The sequence below is a fragment of the Harpia harpyja genome, chromosome 10 (assembly GCF_026419915.1).
Source record: "Harpia harpyja isolate bHarHar1 chromosome 10, bHarHar1 primary haplotype, whole genome shotgun sequence".
Lineage (NCBI taxonomy): Eukaryota > Metazoa > Chordata > Aves > Accipitriformes > Accipitridae > Harpia > Harpia harpyja.
The window spans coordinates 20316473-20338894 of record NC_068949.1 but is presented as its reverse complement, the minus strand read 5'-3'; the positions used below and the strand labels follow the sequence as shown (position 1 = coordinate 20338894).

At 34.5% G+C, this 22422-nt stretch overlaps 1 protein-coding gene across 41 annotated transcripts in view; it reads right to left on the bottom strand.

Moving 5' to 3' along the window:
• Nucleotides 1-22422, bottom strand: part of KCNMA1 (potassium calcium-activated channel subfamily M alpha 1) — a 526550-nt gene that overhangs the window by 215784 nt on the left and 288344 nt on the right. For 19 of the 41 annotated variants that reach the window (XM_052800261.1, XM_052800260.1, XM_052800262.1 and 16 more), the window contains one exon: nt 9108-9131. The exons of the other annotated variants lie outside the window; for them this stretch is intronic. In XM_052800261.1, the coding sequence (XP_052656221.1) occupies nt 9108-9131 (24 nt within the window). The remainder of the gene's footprint in view (nt 1-9107; nt 9132-22422) is intronic. 41 annotated transcript variants of the gene reach the window in all.

The following is a 22422-nucleotide window of genomic DNA, read 5'->3' as shown; positions in this document are numbered from 1 at the left end:
GTTTTCTGAAATTATTTGTTTCTGTGAGTATATTAAAATGCAACTTCCCACAGAAGAAGCCTTCATTGAGTATTTCCAGGATTCTGCAATTGCAACAGAGTTGAAAATATCTTGTTTTCTCCTGTATCGTTTCACCTCTTGATAGGAGCTGTAAAGCCCATTTCCAACTTCAGAGCAAAGCCTTGCCGTGACATATCAATCTATGTCACAGTGCAATCACTCCCATTATGACCACACAGAAGTAAGGGAAAGAAGCTCTACATTCATTCAGACTTTCGGCCAGCTTTGCAATCATAGTGACAACTATCTGGATGATTTTACATAAAATGTTCCCCACAATAATGGGAAAGATTGCGCACACCCAATTCGGTACTTGAAATAACTATTCAATATGCAATTTACAGTTCTTTGTCCTTTCTGTGTAAGGAAGTAGACTCTTGTATTTTTGGCACATGTCATGTCAGTCTGCTCCTAATGTTTTTTGCCACTTTTTTTTTTCCTTTCCTTTTAATGACAAGGCCTGCAAAGGCTAAGATGGATGCTAATTTTTATTTGTGTATAATTATATACCAAAATGCAAAAGATTAATTTTAATTTTATTAATCTAGTTACATTTTGCCAAGTGTTTTGAAGATGAGAAGTTCTATGTAAAACATTCACAAACCACCACAAAACAAAATTACTTCTACTGTAACTTCAGGAAAGTACTGATGTTAATAACAATACCACAGCTGCTACATCTTTGGAACTTTAAGAAGTTATTGAAACTTTTAGAAATTCAGAGAATTGTCCTAATTTACAATTTTAATTTTTGGAAGCAAAGTTGTCTTCTGAATGGAAGGAGGTGGAGGAAAAGCTAAATCCATGACTGAAATTAGATAAGATATATTTTAATTCTTAATATTAACTGAATAAATTGTAAAACTGAAAAAGTTGGAACTAAAAAAAAAAGTATGTTACAAACTTAACATGCCTGAGAAATAAAGACAACTTGATACTATGAAAAATTGGGAAGTTTTTAATTTCCTTTGCTCATGACAGTTTGTAGATTGCACGATAGTACATTATATGAAAAAACAGTAAAATGTGCAGTTTCTATCAGAAGGAATGTCCATTGATAAGAATGAATTTTAAAATCAAATTATAATTATGTACAGAAATACTGGTAGAGGCTGCTAAAATATAATAAACACAAATGAATAAATAATGGAGAAAAACCACTCAATATTTAGAAGCTCTTTAGTATCTCATCATTTGAAGACATTCCGTTCACTTCTCACTTTCAAATGTATTTGAATGCAATTAGTCTGTATTAATTTGGGCATGTAAATTTCCTTTGTTCTTAAAAATGTCTATAGTAGGGTACTTTTGTTTCCAAACTATTTTGTTTTACTGGAAGCTCCTCTGTAATACTGAATTCCCTAAAAATTATTCATAGAACAAACCCAATTTTACAAAGTTTAGAATAAAAAATAAGTTTGGCACAAATTTGAGGACAGCATCTGTTTATACTCCTTTAATACATATTTTTAACAGTACAGCAAAAAAAAAAAATTTAAGGGGGTTATCGTTAGGCCTTTTATACTGTGTTTCAGTGACATAGTACTAAAGTAAAACTAAGGGAAAAGCCAGATGTATCATTTAGTAAAAGCAATGTTCATTCAATGCAGAATAACTTCTGTTCCTTTAACTATGGTTTAGCTGTACTGCTCAGAAGGGAGTAAGTTAAAATCTTCTTTAGTGAAACAGGCATGAACACATAGCAAAATTATAAACATGGATGCCTATCAAGTGTCAACCTAGTGAAACAAATACGATAATTAAAACAAATCAGCAAGACTAAATAAAAATCAAAGGTGTCAAACAACTCACAGAGTGATAGAGAGTGTAACATTTTTTTTCTTACTTCAAATGGCTTTCATTTATTAACCAAGGTAGCCCCACAGTTAGAAAACAGAAAGTATTTTCTTGCAGTCTGTGTACTGATTTTCTGAATGCAAGATGCCTTGGTAAATGACTCAATTTAGAAGGCCTTTCTTTGAGTCATAACATCAATAAGCTCATTAATTTTTAGATGGCAAATGTCTTCTAAATTACTTCACTCTCCCTTGACACAATGTGGTCAGCCACTGGGGAAGTTCTGCTACTAGCATTTTCAGTTAGCACTGCATGATATGCAGGAAGAGTTAAGTTGGTTTCCTTCCCAAAAAGGAAGAGCAGCCAGCTGGATCAGAACAATGCTTTAGTGAAAGCAAGGGAAAGACCAACTTTGCCCAAAGCAGAAGTGCAGTGTAATCTGCGTCACAGCCCTAAGTTTTGGGATCCATAAAACTCCATGGGATCATTACATCTCTAGTTAGAGATATTGTCTAAAAAGTTTTGTATACCGGGAGCTAGTGAGGGAAGGAGGAACAATCCCTTTCTCACTGAATTTTGCAGATAGTTATGACCTGATAGCCAAGGATGATGCTGTGACCATTTCCTGTATCTTCTTATCTTGTCATTGATAAAGATACATTTAAATCCTTTTTTTGACCACACAACCTCCTACATCTAAATCCTTAGCTAACTGTTTCTCCTGTGTGCACACACACACACACAGAGAACTTTCTGCTCCAAATACATTTCACTGTCAATTCCTGGAGCTTCTTTTTTATACTCATAGCTAAGATGCTGACCATGCTTGGTTGTCTCTCTCTCACCTTTTTTTATTGTACCTTCCTCCTGTCTGGACTCCATATTGCCTATTACTTTATCCTCCTCTTCCTTCAGAAAGCTTCAGAAAAATATTCCTGCATAACTCCTTGGGACATTGCCAAGTACCTTTTTTTAATTCTCTATTCTGACTCTCCTTTGCTTAATGAATTAAACCATATTTGTCTTTCCAGTCACAAAAACTCAACTTCAGCATGCGATGAATTTATTCTGGATTACTCTGTTTTACTGTCTTTGTTTCCATCTCCATTCCTGCCTTGTCTACATGTGGAGTGGCCTCCCTTCTTCACTTTGATATGCATCTTTCTCTTTCACATTCCTTTTGAAAATGCATTGCTGACCTTAGGCTCATACACACTAAGCTGTCTTTGAATTACATCAACAATCAGTATCCTCTTTGTTCAATTTTAAAGTAAATAAGCAAAATATAAATCTGGTCAAAATAAAAGATGAACTGCCAAATAATGTGAAATAAAGCTATCTTCCAAGACTTCTTAGGTCATTGCTTAAGGTACACCTTATAAATTGCAAGCACCTCAAGGGAACTGCTTTTCAGAAAAACGCAGGAACAATGCAAGTGCCTGTCCTTATTTCCCTTTCCTAATTTCCATCACAACATCTTCTGTTATTCTTTAAAGTCTGACAGATCACAAGCTGTCAGTAGAATATTACCCTTCTATTTCTAACCTAATTAACAAAATGCATCATGACTCATCTGTTCTGCAGATGCTTTCTACAACTAAGTACTTCTATATTATCAACCTAGCACACTGGGGAACCTTGACAAGCTTTTAGACTAATTTGGGTAAAATTAACAGGTTTCCTCATCCTCCTTCAAAAAAAAAAAATCCACTGTCAGAAGAAATAAGCAACAACAAAACCAGATCAAGCAGCAATAAATTGGTACAACAGCATTATTTAGTAAAGATTTTTCTAAGAATCAGAGCCAGAGACATACTGTTTTTCCTAATGATTCTTTCTGTTTTCTGGATCATGTGATAAAGAACAGGGCATAAAAATTTTGTTTTAAATTTAAAGATATATTTAAATGCTGTGACTTGACAGTTTTTAATGCAAAATTAATTCCGTTTAGAAACTGAGATAGAGAAGGACTTCCAGTGGGAAAGAGAAGCTCTTAATTTTAATTTCTGTCACATTCATATATGAAATTAAGAGACAAATTAAGTTGGTACAACTGCAGAACAAAGGTATACTTTCCTGATGCCCATCTCAGATCCATAAAATTTTGCCTGGCATAACTCTATTAACTTTTACAGAGCTATTTGCGACTGACAACATACCAAGTGACAGAGTCAAGTAACATTGCTAGTACTTATTTTATCTAAATGAACTAATACAACTTGGTAAAATTCAGTTTCATGTTGTCAGTTTTCATCTTTCTTTTTCAAGTTTTCCATGAATTTTAAGTACATCATGCTTCTTCATAGATTGCCCTAGTAAAACATAAGCCAACCTACACAGAACTCAAGCAAAATCAAATTCTTATCTTCCTCAGCCCAAACACAGAATTGTATACAAGTATTATAACAAGAAACTTTTACTTACATTTTATATTGAATTGCTAGGATATACAGAAAATACGCACATTAGAATTTCGCACTCTGAAAACAGCGTATTTCTTAATTTCATCAGGGTGTATGTACATTCACTACTGCCTGCAGCATATGTCTTCTCTAATTACTGACTTTCACAAACAAAAGCTAAAGGAATATTCCTGCAGAACAGCTGAACAACCAGGAACTGAGTGCTAAAACAGCCATAAATAAATGGCCCAGAGTCAATCTCCATAACTCTTCTAAGTTCTTTCAGTAGTGTACAGAAGACAGAGCACGTGCTTTCTTGCAAAATACACCATTAAAATCTTCATCCTACTTAAGATAACTGCACTTGAAGAGGTTTGCTGAGAACCACACAGGTAAGTAGGAAGAGTATATTATTTTATTTTGCTTTAGATTTTTTAATTGTTTACCATAAGCTGAGAACACTGGCAACTGCAAATAGTATTACATTACCTTAACAAAACAATCTCCTTGATGACAAGCCAATTCTAAAAGAATGATAGAGCAACAATGCCAGGGATTGCATTTTTAATCAAAGGTTTTTGTGTGAGACTACTAACATATTAAAGAGAAAAACACCAGTATACTGTTTCAACTAACAGTATATTATTAACTTTTTTGACATTTAATAGCCCACTTCAGTTATATCTAGTATGCTGACTGCATTATAGAAAGATTCTGATAAACTGCATACCCTAAAGTTGACAATCTTGCATGTTTCTACTTCGTAATAAGACCCCTGTCTATTACTTCTCATCTGTTATTATTTAATATAATTGTTGTTCAATATTCTTAACCAAAGTGTACCAAGGAGTAATAAGTTGTTGTAGCTGTTTACTCCAGAGAACAGAAAATAACTGGTGACATGAAAATGCAAACACATCATATGGTGCTGCAAAGAGAATACTAATCCCTTTTCCATGTTGACATTGAATTGAACAAATGGAAATGGATCAAGTTAATGAGAAGTATATCAAAAGCATAAAACTTCTTCAGTTAAAACATACAGTTAAACACTGTAATAGGTTCTTTAGGGAGAATGGCAGATCTCAGATTTTTAAAACAGCGGTAAATACTTTTCAGCCTTGGATAGATGGACCACTTACAGTCCTTGCATTTGCATATGTCAATAGAATGATCTACATGTGATAGTTCTAAAATTTCCTCCTTCTGTAGAAGAGGGCCTACAAACCATTGATCTCTCAGATAAGCATCTGTTTGAATAAATTTATGTATAGCCACTTTTACCTTGCAGCAGAAGGAAGACTGACTTCCTGAGATTCCTTCTTGCTCTATTTTATGTGATTCTATTTTGCAGTTGCTGTCTTTTAAAATTACCCAAAGGTGCTTTTCACATTTCCTAAGCACTTTCCTCAAACTCAAAGTTTTCAACAGCCCACCGTCATCATCGTTTTCCAGCTCCAACTACTCCTCCATCTCAGTGCCTTTTATTATCCCTCTATTCTGTTGATACTGTTGTCCAACTTTTAAAATTCTCCTTTATCTGACTGCACTCTTGGAAAAAATACATACAATCTTCAGAAATGAGAATGTCCTCTACCTATCCTATTTGACTCCAAATTAAAATTATTAATCATTTTTCTCTCGTATATCATCATAAAACTGAGCTCTCGTTTTCTGCTTGATATGCATAACAGATTCCTCCAGATGATTTTGAGTATTCTTTCCATGTGTTTCTTGCTTGCTTACATACAGTAATTAAAAAACCTGATCTTGTCCTATGAAATTTAGTCTAAATTCAACTATCCTAACTGAAAACGACAAGAGTACCAGATAAATTGAAGTGTTAAAATACTTCCAGTTCATTCATCTGACTGTCTTTTCCAGAATTCCCTCCTGTGATACTTTAATAAAAATACCTGGCTACTATTTAGTTTTTACTGAGTAGTAATAAACTTGAACCTAAGGTATATTATTTGACTTTAATGTCAGTGAATAATGAAATTGAGCAATGAAATCCAGAAATACTACAAACTGGTAGAAAGCTGACATTACATTACTGGATCAGCTTTTTTGGTCAGGCTTTTGCGTGCGTGCACCCAAATCTATTATTATCCATAAAAAGTTATCCATATTGTGTTAATGGTCCTAATACACAGTTACACCAGGCAGGAAATATTGTTTCATTTCTCAAAGGCAGGCATAACTGTAAACTTGAACCATGTACATTCCCTCAAAAAATCTGCATAAAACTAGAAAGTATATTAGTCCCAAACAAATTTTTGTAATTTCAGATTCTCTCATTCCTCATGAAGACCTTTTGGCCTCATCTATCCCATCAGCATAAGGGTCCTTTTAAGCACCTTAGTCATTTAATATCTAAGATACATTTAGGGTGCCATAGGTCACGCAACTCAACTACTCCCAATCCAAACTATTACACACCTAGTATCCTTGCCAATTATCACAAGGAAGTCTGTATTTGTATACTTGTTCCACTTTACTAGGAATAATGGACAGGTGAGTTGAAGTAAAAAACCTTTCAACTACCAAGAGTAACCATCTGAGATCTCTGAATATATCCTGAGCAACACAGTATATCTGTTTAAATTCCTCTGCCTTAAACCAGCTGCAGACATAACCCACGTAACCTTCACTCCCAGTATATATAAACATTTACGACAGTCCTTTCTATCAGTTTCCCTTTTTCTTTTCCTGGACTCCTGGAGAGTCTTTAGTGCACATACCTTTTTAAAGTAAAACGCATGTACACAGTTTCTCTACCCATACATTCCTCTGCTGCAGCCTACTTTCCACATGCATATAACTGCAATCTAGTCAATTTTGCTACTTAGAAATTTTCATGTCACAGCTGTTCCAGCTGTGGGACCTGATTATTTACCAGGACTGTCTTAAGAGCAAATTACCATATTCTTAAGGCAAAATGCTGATTCTATGAAAGACTCACTGAATAGCCACATTTACTTTGCAAAAGAATAGAAACAGTTTAAATGAACAAAGAAGAAATTAAAAAAATACTTCAACTCTTTCCTAGTTCAACTTTTCAGACAAGAAAACCAGCCTGGAGCCTGAGTGACAGTCTCAATCACAGTGGCTTTTCTAAATGGGAAAGGCAAAGCCCTTTTTAGGCAGATTAATGACACTCTGCCTTTCTTTTTTAGCAGTCACTTTATCTCCATTAACAAATGGAATAAGGTATTGCCAGCACCTGTAGCAGTTGCTCAAATCAATTATCACAAGCCTGATAAAAAACTACTTTACATCAGTGTAAGAAGAGGATTATAATGATGTTAAAAATTAATATATAGTGGCTCCTTTTTTCTAACACCATCTCAAAATGGCTTGCACTGTATCATCCAACACCTTTTTATCCTAGCTGCCATGCATGGGATGTGTAGTTAGGCTTACACACTGAGCTACTGGTAAGTCAAAAGGACGGGTGTAATAATCCACTTTGCACCCATTTCAGGAGGAAGAATTTCGTGTTGCTGTATAGATACATGTCTGATCAGTTTTACAGTCCTAAAAGATTTCGTGTTCATTATAAGAAAAAAATAGTAATTGTCATTAGGTGGAATACAGGAATATCATAAAAAAAATTCCTAAGTAATCCTAAATAATAAACATTCTCAGGGCAGCACAGTACCAGCATGTGGGTGGCAAGACAACAGTTGCAGAAATTACTTCCCTTTTTTATTGTTTTGAATATATTGCATGTTTTCAGTTACCTGCTTAAAAGTACACACTGAGAATGTATTTCGGCTTTATAGATATCTGTTCACAATTACCATTTTTCAAACATCATAGCATTTTATATTATAGGCCCTCAAATTTAAATGTATGGGATAAATGTTTATTCACCAAGTTGAGTATTAATTTGCAATCTGTAAGTTAATTTTGACCCCCCAAAAAGCACAAAATATAACCTCTGAACACTTATACTCAACATTTGCACTGATTGACAGCACTGCAAAATTGCGTTCAGACACAATATTTCAAATTTCAATATTTCCAAAGTGCTGTTTCATCATTTTATCAGGAAACAATAGGATTAGCATTAAATCATATCCTCGACTGCTGATGAAAGATTTATTTGAATACATTTAAGAACATATGAATAACATGTTGCTTAAGATGGTCACAATGTAATTTGTAAAAGAAACTTAGAGCGGTGTTACAATTCTTCATATGAAATTTCATTTTAGTGGCGTTTTGTAAATCAATACATTTAAAATTACTTTGCAGGCTACTTTATATTATAAAAAAAACCCACCAAACCTGTTGCACTTCACAATTCTTCCCAAATTCTGACTTTTAATAAATGATTATGTATAATCTTACCTCTTTTCACTGTCACCTGCTGCTAAAGTTGACAGCAGGGAAAAGTTTATCTTTCTGAACACTACTGGCACCATTCAGCCATTGTCACAACAGAATAGTTAGTACACTCTTTCTTTCCCATCTTGACCACACTGCAATTGTCTAGTCCATCTAGTCAATAAACTACTGTAATATGCTGGAAATTTTAAATATATAGACCTGATACATATTATGTCCTATTCATTCTATAAAAGCTTAACTAAAGATATTGACAAGCATAATTTACATTTTCTCAAATGTACTAATTTTATGGGTTTTTTAATTCCAGTTCATGCACTTAATGCTCTAGACTGCATTCAGTGTATACACCATTATGGTAAGCACATTGGCATGCACAGGCAATACAAGAATAGATTATAATTAATCCCATAGACAACCAAAAAAAGGTGATGTTGCATCATGCAGTGAAACCAAAGCTTGGCCTGGGCTGCCATGCAGAAAAAAACCTACATCAATGAGTCTGCTGTACGGCTCCTAGGTAAGAGTTGATATGAAAGAGGTGAGTTATTTCAGCAATGAAGTCACAGGCTGAAAATGTTTATACTACTGTAAACAAAATACTGTACATAGCACCAGTATTACTCTGGGGAGAAAAAGATGCTTGTAGAAGAGGACAAAAAGGATGAGGAAGAGGGAGGAGGAATTACAAATTACAATAACAAGTCTGAAATCCAATTGGTCCTTTTTAATAAGCATTTTGTTATTTCACATTCAAAATAATCTCATTTGAGTTTTCAAAGCAAACCTGAATTTTCAATGTATTTTGCAAAAAAACAATGGATGAAATAATGAGATGCAGAATAATTTCAAAATGTTCAGTGTTCAGTAACTGATGGATAACTGAAGATAATAAACACACAGATACGTAGAGGTGAATTTTTCAATGCAGTTCACAGGATCTAAACCACACAACTTCCAATGATTTGAATGCATAATGTATTGGACAGAATGAATATGGGTAGTATAAGGGATGCACTGATATGAGTGATTTATTTAGCCACCTTCTGCTGCTTTTCTAGTAAAAGACATCTTTCTGCTGAATAAAGCAGGTTTTTTTGCAGAAATTGTGGTAATTCTGAATTGTGTTTACCTTACTCACCTTCATAGTTGTTCTGAATGTAAAAATGTGACCTGAATAATAGGGTGACCACCTAGCCTGTTTTAAGGCATGTACATTAGCCCCAGTACTTCATAGCTTGATTCCAGTAAGCTCAGAAAGAAATAGTTGACCAGGTAATTTATTTTAATGCAACAGTCACATAAGAGATCCTACTTTGTGATGAAAAAAGTATGATTCTGTAACACTATAACATATTATAATGTGTGTTCCATTACAAAAAGATTTGTTCTATGTTTTTCAATAGGTATGCTGTTTTCGAGCAGTTTTTCTTAATTACCCTTAATTGTAGGTGGTCACTCTATATTTAACACAGTTCCAAATATATCAACTAATTATGCAGGGCAGCAATTCAGGGAACACCAAAAATAGTTTTATCAAGAAAACTAAAATTTCATTTACTATATAAAGTTTTTAATAGACTATATTGTTGTTCCAGTTGCAGAACAATTGCTTTTGGTATCTCTGTTTTTACACACTGATAAATTTTTGAAATATTAATCTTTCTATTTAGCAAATTGCCACAGAAATTTAGGTCAAAATAAAATCTGCTTAATTGACAATAGAAATTATTTTCTGGCCTCTTGAAATTGCTCAGAAGATTTACAGAAGAACTTGTCAGCACCTTTTGCATTTGACAGGTAAAAAAAAAAAATTACATATTCCAGTTATAAAACCTCTAATTGTACTGTTCTTAAATAGTGAAAGAAACATTCTTTTTCTTCCATCCTTTTCACAGGGACAGAACTTACAGTCGTGACTCATACCACTTCTGGTGACTATGTGCTATTTAACAAGGCTAGTAGGATGTTTCATTAATTGTATATTAAAGATGTGAACATTTTCTTGGGTGTACAGGTATGCACTTATGAACTGTTGCACTGTGCATGCAATGTCATCGACTACAAAAAAGGTTACTGACTCAAGATAGATTTAAGCACTGCTGACAAAGCCAGCAACTAGCAAACTGTTTAAGGAAAGCAGATGAGGAGCCCAAAAATTTAGAAACTGAACTTGCAGAGTTCCAAAGTGTACCATCTAAACAGGTACTGTACATTAAGTAATAGGAATTATGGCATACACAGTATGTACTATAACATATATGTATGTATCACAACATAAATGACACATACGATGTATGTATACTTTCCCATTGTTGTGGAAATAAAACAATCTATCTTTTCTTACTTGACAAACATTGGTTTAGCAAAAGATGAAAAACAGTCCTTATATTTATTCTTAATAAAAATAATACACAGGTAATTTTTCATCTAGTCATGATAGAAAAGTCCTCAAGACAGACAAAACACAGCACTGGCCTACAGTCTACAGTTCTACAGTCTCATCACTCTGAATATGAACATAACAATGTAAAAACAAAATTAGAAGAATCATATCCTTGGTATCTGCTACTAATGCAGCAAAAGATGATAGAAGCTACAAATGTAAGGATCTCTGAAGATCAGGTTAAATTACATCTTCACAACAGTTTATTGTCCTGTGAACAGTGATTTTTGCTATAAAACCAGCTAGTCCTAAGAGATCAAATTATTAGGTTCAAGAAGAGATTCAGTCTTCTGTTTTCAGATTGTTGCTATGAACCAACATCACATTAGAAAAGTTTCTCTACTTCAGCTGGAGAGAAGCTATCAAACTCATTAATTTCCTAACAAGCTAAAATGGCATAAGTTACTCCCTTTTAGTGTAGCCAAAAGCCGTAACAAGCTTTATGTAGCTCATACAAGTCTGTTGCAAATTATAAACTCTAATCAGCATGATGGATAATGTACCGTTGAAACTAAATGACCAGAGCTATCAAAGTTAACTAAATTGCTGGGATATTTTGCCCTGAAGTTCAATTCCTTCCAATGCCTGAATATGAAATTCCTTTTAATAAATAAACTACTAGCAAAGTTTAGTCTGGCGAAACAGGGCATCTGATTCTAGCTTTCTGTTTTCTCCTAAGCATACTATGATGCACAGCAAAGGTATCAGATGGGTCAAACTACACTCTCAACATTGTAAATATTTCTGCTTATATACTCCATGGATTTCAGAGTTAAGCACGTTGGATGGAGTCTTGCTTAAATAGTGACCAAAAATACCATAAAAATCTTCAACTGGTAGGAATATCATAAAATTAACTGATCCAACCCACTCACTAAAGAAAGCTCAGTTGTATTCAGAGACTTTTTGTCTAACCTGTTTTGAATACTTGCATGAACAAAGATTTCAAATCTCTAGATAGCTTGTTGCAATGCTTCATAGCTCTTACAAATACAGAAAAGCCTAATCATTATTAGCATCAATAATTAATAACAAGCTTTAATCTTTATTATTTTTACTGCTCATATGTATTGAAGAAAATATTTATGGCAACAAGAATTTTTCCCTCTGACGTCAGATGAAACTTTCTAACATGTTGATGTCCTGGCCTTCATTCAACTTCAGTACATCCAAGCTTCCAGAATCTAAAGAGAACACTGCATTAGCAAGCTGTTATTTTTTTTTTCTTAAGTTTGCTAAAACTAAAGGTTTGAATTTTAAGAAATCTAATGATTGAAGATCCTGAGTGCTTCTGAAAAACTTAATTCATTATATGTTCCATACTCTAGGAAATGTATATGATTATGTCAGTATTTTTCTATACATTGCCTTTTTCTTTGCACACTGTATTGACATTTCATAAATTCGGTTCCTTGTTCTTACTCAGATATGCTGTTAAAGTGAAATCACAATTCAACAAAGGTACAATAAAGACATAATTAAACATTCTTCCTTACTTTCCTAAACCTAAAAAAGAATGAAGACAAAACATTAAAGCTCACTGCATTTAAAATCAAAGATTTATATCAATGAGACTGATAAACGTTTACTATGTAAGGTGGTACATATTGCTTCAAGAAGGAATTTGACAAAACACACCTATATTTTTAATTAAAAGTACAAATTACTAGGAAAAATAGTCAAGAGATAATTTAATTTATATTTCACTAGTATTCACTGAAAGTTTTCTTACTCATAAAATGATGTTAGAAAAAATAGCAGACTATGGATAACCTATTTTCCCTACAGTGGAAACACTTAAGCCTGACAATTAAAATGAAGATTTGCAACAATGGTGCAATAAGCAACTTGTACTCTTAACATAAAAACATCCATCAACCACTACTATTGCATTTTCATTATATCACACAGTATAATGGAAATAAAATGACTGTAAAACATTGTTGTCACAAGAGTTTTTGCTTTGGAAAATAAGTAGCCAGCAAAAGAGGTCACTATCTGTTATCTGTATATTCCATAACACAGAATAGATGCTTACTCTTCAATTAGAATCTATCAAATTATTTTAACTGTTTGATGGAAAGCTAAAATTATTTTAAAAATTATTAATGTCATTTAAAACAAGAGACTTATTCCATAGTTGCTTTTCCAAAATATGAAGATCTGATTTTTATTCTGATATTCTACATTATCAGAATAAAATTCTATAGTACAGAATTCTATATATATCTATATATGTTATAGAATTTTAGGTCTATATATTCTATATCTATAATCCAGTTCTGAAGCTGTGGAAATCATAATATGAAATTAAGAAAAGAATTTATCCTTCAACCATGTAGGAACTGATATTTAACACTACAGCCAGAGGAATTAGTTACAATTATTTGCACTAGACTGAAGCTGGGAAAGAAGAAAATGAAAAAAGAGCAGATATGAACTTACAGATGTAGAAATTTCACATCACAGATCATGCACTAAAACAATTAGTGAGAACAATCTCAGACAGAACAATTTTCCAGACAGAAAAATGATGGCAAACACAACAAAATTAAAAAGAAGAAAACTCTAAAAACAATCAAAGAGGCTGATTCAAGTGGAAATGCATAATTAGTTACCTAACTTTGAAGCATAAGGTACACTGAAGAGAATAATTGCAAAAAATGAGAATAAGCCACCTAGGAAGCCTTGATGACATGTTTAATGCAATAAATATCACATTACAAAAATGTGAAGTCAAATCAGTAAAAAGTGATATGAGAAATATTCTGCAAAGCTGTGCGCTAACATAACTGTTACTGTCTGTATGACCCCTTTAAGTCTTTGGACTTGGTTTCTTTGGACTTAACCAGGTTGCTGAGTTAATAAGTTTGAGTAATACTTCTGAATTACTTGGCTGAAGATGGCCATAAGCAAGTAACTGGGACTACAGGGTGACTCAATTCATATCCATTAAACCATGGTGATTTGAACACTTACATTGCCACTGCATTTTAGCTACAAAATCAAATGCATTGGAGTTTCAAATTTTCCCTAGGCTGCCAAGCTTATTCAATTCACATCAGGCGTTTGTGTTTATGACAGAGGACTGGTCTAGTGAAAAAGCTTTCTTTCCCATGAACTAAAAGTGCCTTGAGACAAGCCTTGAGATATCATGCTAAAACAGTTCTCAGTGAGTGTACTTAGTAGTCATCTTTCACATACAAGTGTAGAATAACACCAGCCTGTCCTGATTGCTGTAGCTCTTTATCTCACCTCTTTCCCCCACCTCCATCAAAGCCTATTACATTTCCTTTCCAGAACTCACTCTCTTCCCAGCCAGTCTCTCTCACACAAAGAAAAAAAATAAAAATAAAAATAAAAAAATATCTCCCTAATTCTCTAATTGTTCCTATAAACATCATTTAAGGACCACATCACAGTTTGTCCCTGTCTGCCCAGGATTTTCTCTGTAATGTGCTTCTATACCCTTTTGTAATTATTTCTGACACGGCTTGCTTTTCCTCAGATCTGTAGGACATGAAAGGATTGACATGCAGGTTAATTAAAGGCAGACATTAAGAGCAGGCAAGACCTAGCTGCCTTCTGAAACTGCAGTTGCCTCTGATCTACTGAAACAAGTTACACCTGGTCAAGAGCATTGGTCTCGGTGATGAAAGGGCAGACTGTTCATCTTCGCTTCATACAGGACAACTCTGTCTTCCCTGCATTCGATACTTAGCCTCACTCTTGCTCCCATTGCCAAGTCAAACTGGAGGGAAAAATACACTATGTTTTGTCTTGTACTAAAAAACCTTAACTCCCAATTTGTAACACTTGCATCAGTGTTTCCATGTAAGTGAATTAGCACAACAAATATTACCAGCTGTTAAGTTAAAGCAAGGACAGAAACCTCTAGCTCTGCAGAATGTGTGTTTGGGATAAGATGCACAAACACTGCACAGGTGTTAAATTTTTAATTTACGAAAGATGGTACAGAAAAAATAGAAGATTAATAATTTTCTCTAAGTCAACATTGCAAAAGAGAATTTAAAAAAAAATAAGTAAAATCATTTTACATGCTCTTGAAGGAGCATATCTGCACAAACACACTTAGCAAGGTAGAGCTCTGATATAACCTGGAAGCTTAGAGATACCAAGGGGAAAAGAAGGACACAGCAAGTGACATCAGAGACCAATGGCTGAGCTTCCAAATTCTTGTATAGTCAAGGGCTTAGGGAAACTCAGGAAAAAGAACAGATGAAACTTGTAAGCTACAACTTATTCACGGAAATAACATGAGTTTCTGTTAGAACATGATTTAGTAAGGTTCTCCATTGCTGACTGGGAATACCGTAAAGACTATTACTAGAATACTCAAAACAACTTTAACCCCAAAGGGCTTGTCTAGACAGAAACAGGAAGAAACTAAGTCAAATCTATTGGAGAACTAGGAAAAGCAGTGTCCCAGGAATTCTGGAAAAAAAAAGTGTAGCATAGTAGTAGATAATGCAGTAAGGACCGAAATATACACATACTAATCTATCTGATCATTAGCCATTAAATGGACTAGTATGATGGAAGATTCTGCTTTGTGGAACAGTTGGATCCTTAAGTATTCTTTCTGATGTAAGGCATTTGATCACGGACTTTAAGTTACAACCATGTATGACAAACTTTTGCACAGTATTATTGCTTAGAATGTTAGCACACCCACCATCCCATCACTGTTGCAAAATCCTAAAACAACTGGTCTACATGTGAAGCAGCTTTATGAAAATTTGTGTGGGTAGATCTATTTTCATGATGACACTGCCCAAGGATGTTTTTTAACAAAGGTGACAGACCTAAAATTCTGAGTTGAGTAAGAGCCAGGGAGGAGTTGCAGCTAATTGAAAAACATTTTCACAATAGTTTTATTAAGAAACAAATATGCCAGCAAAACCTCAAATAAAAATTCACTGTTTAAAAGTATTTACAATTCTTTTTACTAGAACTGCTGAAAACTAAAATTCTCATACTTATGTGAAGTTTAGGCATTTGACTCCAAAGCAATATCATCTGTGGGCTGAACCTTCATATCCCACCAAATACTGCAGCAGTTCTGAGTGCGCAGTACTTCTGTAAATTAGAACATTAAAACATTGGACTCAGATATTTATTTTTAGATACTAAATTTTGAAAATTTAGCATTGAAAATTACCATAGATAACAAAGATAACAATTACCATAGATAACAAAGATAACAATAGGGGCTTTTTACTTCTACTGCTGTAGAAAATTATGCAAGCCTTTGAATCATTTCATCACATCACCACAAGCAATAAAAAAACCTCGGAAAAAATATGTGAAGCCTGCTTTTTTGTATGTTCACCTAATGCTGCAGTCCCTTCTATCTGTGTAGCAACGGAATTCATGCACTTACATTTAGTTCATGGTGTAGTAATTCTTTCACTTATAACTCTGTTAGTAATTCCCTATATTCTTTATTATCTCTTTGGCACATCCCACAGAAGACACTCTGGAAAGCTAGAAGAATTAGAATTTTGAATACTAAGAAAAATCATCTCTAAACTTCCATTACCCACAGAATCATCAACCCATTAGTACTGTAAAACTTGGCACTAGCTGAATAAAAGTAATTAGACTGGCCTTATAAGCCCATAGGGGGCTTCCCTCCCTTCTTGCTGCTTGTTTAGATGGTACACAGACTATCAGAACCAATATTCTGTAATTCATTCAATCTCTTCTAGCAGCTTGCATGCATCCCTCAGGCCTTAAGATGGGTTATATTTAACATACACAACGGCAGTAACATATTAGAGGTTATAAATTATTGCAACTTCACTGACAGACATGCTTTTATACTCACACTAAGTCTGATGGTGAATTATGGCCTTAGGAAAAACAAGTTGAAAGACATGTTCGCAACTGATTGTGACACCACTTCAATTCCACACCAGTAAATAAACATACACGTATGCAACAACCTCTGTACTTCCGTAAGTATCAAGGTTTGCAGCTTCATGTACTTTGAAAAGCTATACTAGCGCTATTAAAGCAATATTTTTGTTTTATGTATATTTCTTCCCTTTCCCAAAATGCATTAGTATTACTAAATGTAGCTCTGAACCAAAAAAAGTGAAATAAAGTATCTTAAACTCCCTCCTCTGATCAATTTTTGAGAAAACCTAAGAAAAGTTTTCATGCCGGCACTACTTTTCTGTATGTGCATCAAGGAACACTGGAGTTAAAAATGTCTAAGAATTTAATACTATGGAAATGCATAACTGAAGAATGATAGATATTCAAATATATGCACAGCTAAAATAATCTGTGCACCTGCAAATTATGAAAACTTTTTCATTTACTAGAGTGGCATAATGATTTTGCTTTGATATAGACTGGCCACATGCCATAATTGTTTATGCATTTCTCTCTTACTGCTAACATGAGCAGTTATAAGCAGCGTAACAATTTTGTTATGTTAGAGTGTATATTGTACAGTAATTAAGAATTAAAATATTTTGGGGTTTTCATACAAATGTGTTACACTACTTTCATTCTGGATAAACAGCAAAGACTAAACACTCCATAAGAAAGAAATTACTGTATTTTTTCACTGTAAAAGGGTCTCTGTCTTTAGGATCACACATATTTCAAAATCTAATCTTTTTCTGCCTAGTCATTTTTCACTGCATATTGTGAGTGTACAGGGACAGATATAAGCTTCATTTTAAGAGAAAGGAATGAGAGATTTAAAGCCAATGTAGTTGGCAGGAGCTTATGAGGTGCTTAAAACTACTTAAAATATATTTCATTTTTTTTTAATATTAATTACATTTCAAGTTCATGATGTTCCTATAAATTACATTACAGAAATACATATCACCCATACTCTTAAGTCCTGCGTTGCCTTCCAACTTATTGTAAGAAACTATACAAAATGTTTATGATGTAATAACGGACTACATTTTTTTAATATTATGACAATATAACATTATGGGATTATTAATTAAGATGATTGACAATTTTCATTGTGTGGGATTTCTCTTATTAATTTCTTCAATCCACTTGACAGAGTTCAAATCTGTTGAGCTGAAGGTACACACTGCAACTCAATTTTCCTCATTCCTATTTCTTTTACTTTGTGAGGAGGCAGATGGAAGTGTATAAAAGGTGGCATGATAGTTTGTTGCAGTTTTTATTGATGAGTACACTTCATCTAGATTGACTTGTATGGAAATTTCACACATGTTAATAAGATCATAAATACAGATATTAGTATTTGTGAAAACAGAAGGGTATGAATAGTAAACACTATGCCTCTGAAGACATGTATGTAAAATAAAAATTTTACATATGATTAAAAATGGTCATTTATTTATTTGAAATACATATTGAAATAAATTTGAGCTGCATTAGAACACTGACCAGTTTAGTCCTGTCTATATGCATTACCCTTGCATGACATGTACTTGCCATACAATGGAAACTTGAGAGACTAAACAAGGGCAAAAGCATTTTAGAAGCTAAATCTGAACAAGAAACAAAACATTATTTTTATCCTACCTCTACACTTACTAGATTACCCTAGATATGCAAATGAGCAGGGCAGGTTGGGAGGTAAAGTGTTCCCACTTTAATTTTTACTAGTCGAGTAAAAAAACCACCAAAACCCAAAAAACAAAAAACTTTTTTAGAAGGCACAAACTCCACTTCTGTACAGTTCCTGCCTGCCTTTAAATACTCTATCCTGAGAAGGGACAGGATCTTAGATATCCAAGTTCCACATAGGTGTTTCCATGACATACAGATTGTCATTTCTTACACGGGTACATCAAGAAAAGATAGTAGGATCCCAAGATCCAACATTCAACTGGAAACTTAATTAATTTAGTTGGATGTCTTGTACACCACAAGCCATTGAGCTTCACCAGCTTACTTCTGAAGGGAGTAAAGTATTGGCATTTTAACTGAAGCATCTTTTATGTTTTGATAAAGTGCATCTTTCAGGAAAAACCAATCATTCCCAACATGAACAAACACAGAGATGATAAGTCCTCATTTTCTCTTGACAGAATATCTCAGTGGGCAGTCACTCACACTATTAACATTTTACACCTTATTTTCCATCTAAGTTTGTCCAGCATCAGCTTCAAGATATTGATTCTTGCCAAGCCTTTATTATATTAAACAGCCTTTTACTTTCTTCCACAAAGATACTTACTACAGCATAACCAAATCACACATCAACCCTCTTCCCAATAAATCAAAGTGATTAAGCTCTTTAAATCTGCTACTCTAAGGAATTTTCTCCAGCCACTAAGTTTCCTATACTCTCCACCATTCACTTTTTGTGTCCCTACGGAGTGAGTATCTGCTATCTCAAATATGTGCTTCCACAGAATGGAGATAATAAATGGAGCCTCACAGAGCTTTGGGTATTTAGAACTATAAAGCACTAAGAACACTCTTCAATGGAAGTTACTCCTTCAGTGGAAGACTATCAACACTGATGTCAACAGCATGCTTTAGACAGTGTGCATCTCAACTTCTCATATTGTTCAGGAAGCTGTAAACATTAGAAAACACTGTTTCAGATCCTCAGACATAGGTTTCAAATCACATGCTCCAGAGCCTTTTAAAAAGGCTTCCAGATACACATGTAACTTGAAATATTGCAAATTTCACACCTTGAACCTTTTCTTAAGTAAGGAAGATAGGCTTAAAAAAAAAGAATGCAGACATTCAGTTAACTAGTATAATTGTACTCAGGGTCATGACAGCTTTACATTTGATAGAATACTGCACACAATAAATCTTTTGTACAATTAGACTGCTTACCTGGCAGACCTACATCCCTGGGGCACAAATTGGACTGAAACTGTTCTCTGCATTTTCTCCTTTTATGTCAGTAATTATATAACTAAATACAAATATCATCATTTGATCTGGAAAAAGCCTTATCTTTTCCCCTTTTGTTACCTAGAGTTCAGATCAACTGTTCTTTTCTGTACTGAAGTACGGGTGAAAAATGGGATGTAGTACTTCGTTATATGCAGGTGGCACCTTCTTTTCCCTTTAAAAGTGTATGAAGGTTCTCTGTGGGAGTATGACTAGCCCTTCCGTAGCAGAATAGTGCTCATTCTCTTTTAGTCCTCAATTCCATAAGCCTGACTGTAGTGTTTTCATTTAGAATTAAATCTAAGCTTACAGGCAAATAATACCCATATGACATCAAGACTTAAAAATATAGGAAGGCACTTAATCGCTTGTCTTGCAATAAGAAATCTGTGTCTGATAATGTACTTTCTGAACTTTGAAAGTAGTAATAAAGGTTTTCTTCCTCCCTCAATAGAGCTAAATTCTTTATTGTTGCAACCAATTGTTAGTTTTCAATAAATAAAAGAAGACTGACTGGATTTTATATTAGGTAACTGATTTGACAAGAGTGATCCTGGCAAATTGTAGTCAATACAACTTCAGAAAGGAAAAAAAAGTCGAGAAGAGAATCAGTGAAGTAGGTCAGGATGTTGCAGCAGTTTGCTGCCATCGTCATGCTCTTTTAACCTAGAACTTACTATGTAAAGGCTGATCCCCAGTATGAACCAGGCACCTAAAAGCTGACTCCAACTTTTACCTGGTTGTCAATTTCTCAGAAACCTGATATCTACAAGAAAATCTGATAACAATTTGACGTGTCTCATTTCTGAATAAGACACTGGTATAGAAACTAATATGGAAACTCCATTACCCACATTTGCTTTTTTGCTTTCTCTGAGCCATCTACTTGATGCAATGGAACAGAAATGGATAGAGTTCATCAAAAGATAGCCTACATTCATTGGATAATATTAAAAGCCTTTGAAAAATGAGTAAAACATCCCCAAAATTTCTTTACTTTTATATATTATGCAATGAAGAGATTCTGGTCACTTCCTCTGAAAAGGTAGAAAGCTCTCATTACAGGCTAATGCTCCTCCCTTATTCTCCCATCACTATCTCGATTTGTTATAGTTGCAACAACTTTAGATGAAGAATAGCTTGTTTCTATGCTGTCCCTCTTCACTTTGAGTTCCTTCCTGAGAGACTTAAGGGACACAATTTTGTCAGTCATTCATGTGTTGCAAATCAGTATTAGATTTATTTCATTCTAAGCTAGATTATGTGACCCTTTGGAAGGGAAATGAGTGGCAGGAAGTTGGAGGGAAAATTAGGCTGTACAAAAAAGTCCTGATAGCTTTAAGGCCCTTACAGATGTGCTTATTAAAGGTAATAAAAATCTAGAGACTGTTGAAATCAGTATTAAATCTTGTCATATCTGAATGTTTAGATGTCTGTTTTTTTTTTTTATTTGCCTTTGGAGATAGCATGAGGAAATGTGCTTGAAACATCTTTCCAGATAGTTTAAACATTTCCGATGAATCTCAAATTCTTTTCTCTGATTTTTGCTCTACCAGTTACAAATAGATAAGGCTGGCTGATAGTCACAGCAAGTCCTACAGAGGCCCAAACATAAAGCAGACTTTAATCTTAGATGACTCTTCAATTTAACATGACCCTGATTTCCAGGAATAGGCACGGAAGTGAACAAGAGGGTTTAGAAAGATTTGTAACAAACACACTAAGGACACCCCCAAATCCTATACACTTTCATTGCCACAATCCCACACCCTTTGCTGCCTTCGCTTCATGTATGTTTCAGCCAGCAAACAGTTTGACAAATTCCCAGCTGGAGTACCAGCTTCCTTGTATCTGTTGGGAATTAAGACCTAGCTGCATATGAACTTACATAACTACTAGTTGTATTCAGATGGCAGTGCAGACAGTGAGAAAAATAAAGTGAGTTCTGCGTTCTCTTCAGCAGAAAGCTGCTTTCCCCGTCACTCAAACCAAATTGCTGGGGAGTGCATTAGCTATCTAGAGTCAGAAGAGGTGGAAGATGAACCCAAGTAAATTAGAGAAGTACCATGGACCCCCTCCTACTCCCAACGATGTTTTCAAGGAACGATAAAAGCAGGGGTAGACTGGCTGCGTAGCGCTCTCTAAATGCAAGAGACCTCGACTCCTTTCCCCATTTTGTCAGACAAGACCCTACTCAGAGAGTCTGTGTCATGCTCTCCACTGTGACAGCATACTACTGCAGTGGTACTACTTCCCTTGTTCCCCTCAACAGAGCAGCAACTCTTTAGAAGGTGGGGAGGTGCAGGGAGAGGAAGTCTGTCTATTAGTAGTTCTGCTTGAGCTAGGATGACACTGAGTTTTCAAAACTCGTCTTGTGAAACTGATATCGTGATCAATGTATCAGGACAGTGGTGCCAGCAATTAGTATTTCCCAACTCCAGGTTCCCACCTGCTGTTTTTCATTTGGTTGTGAGC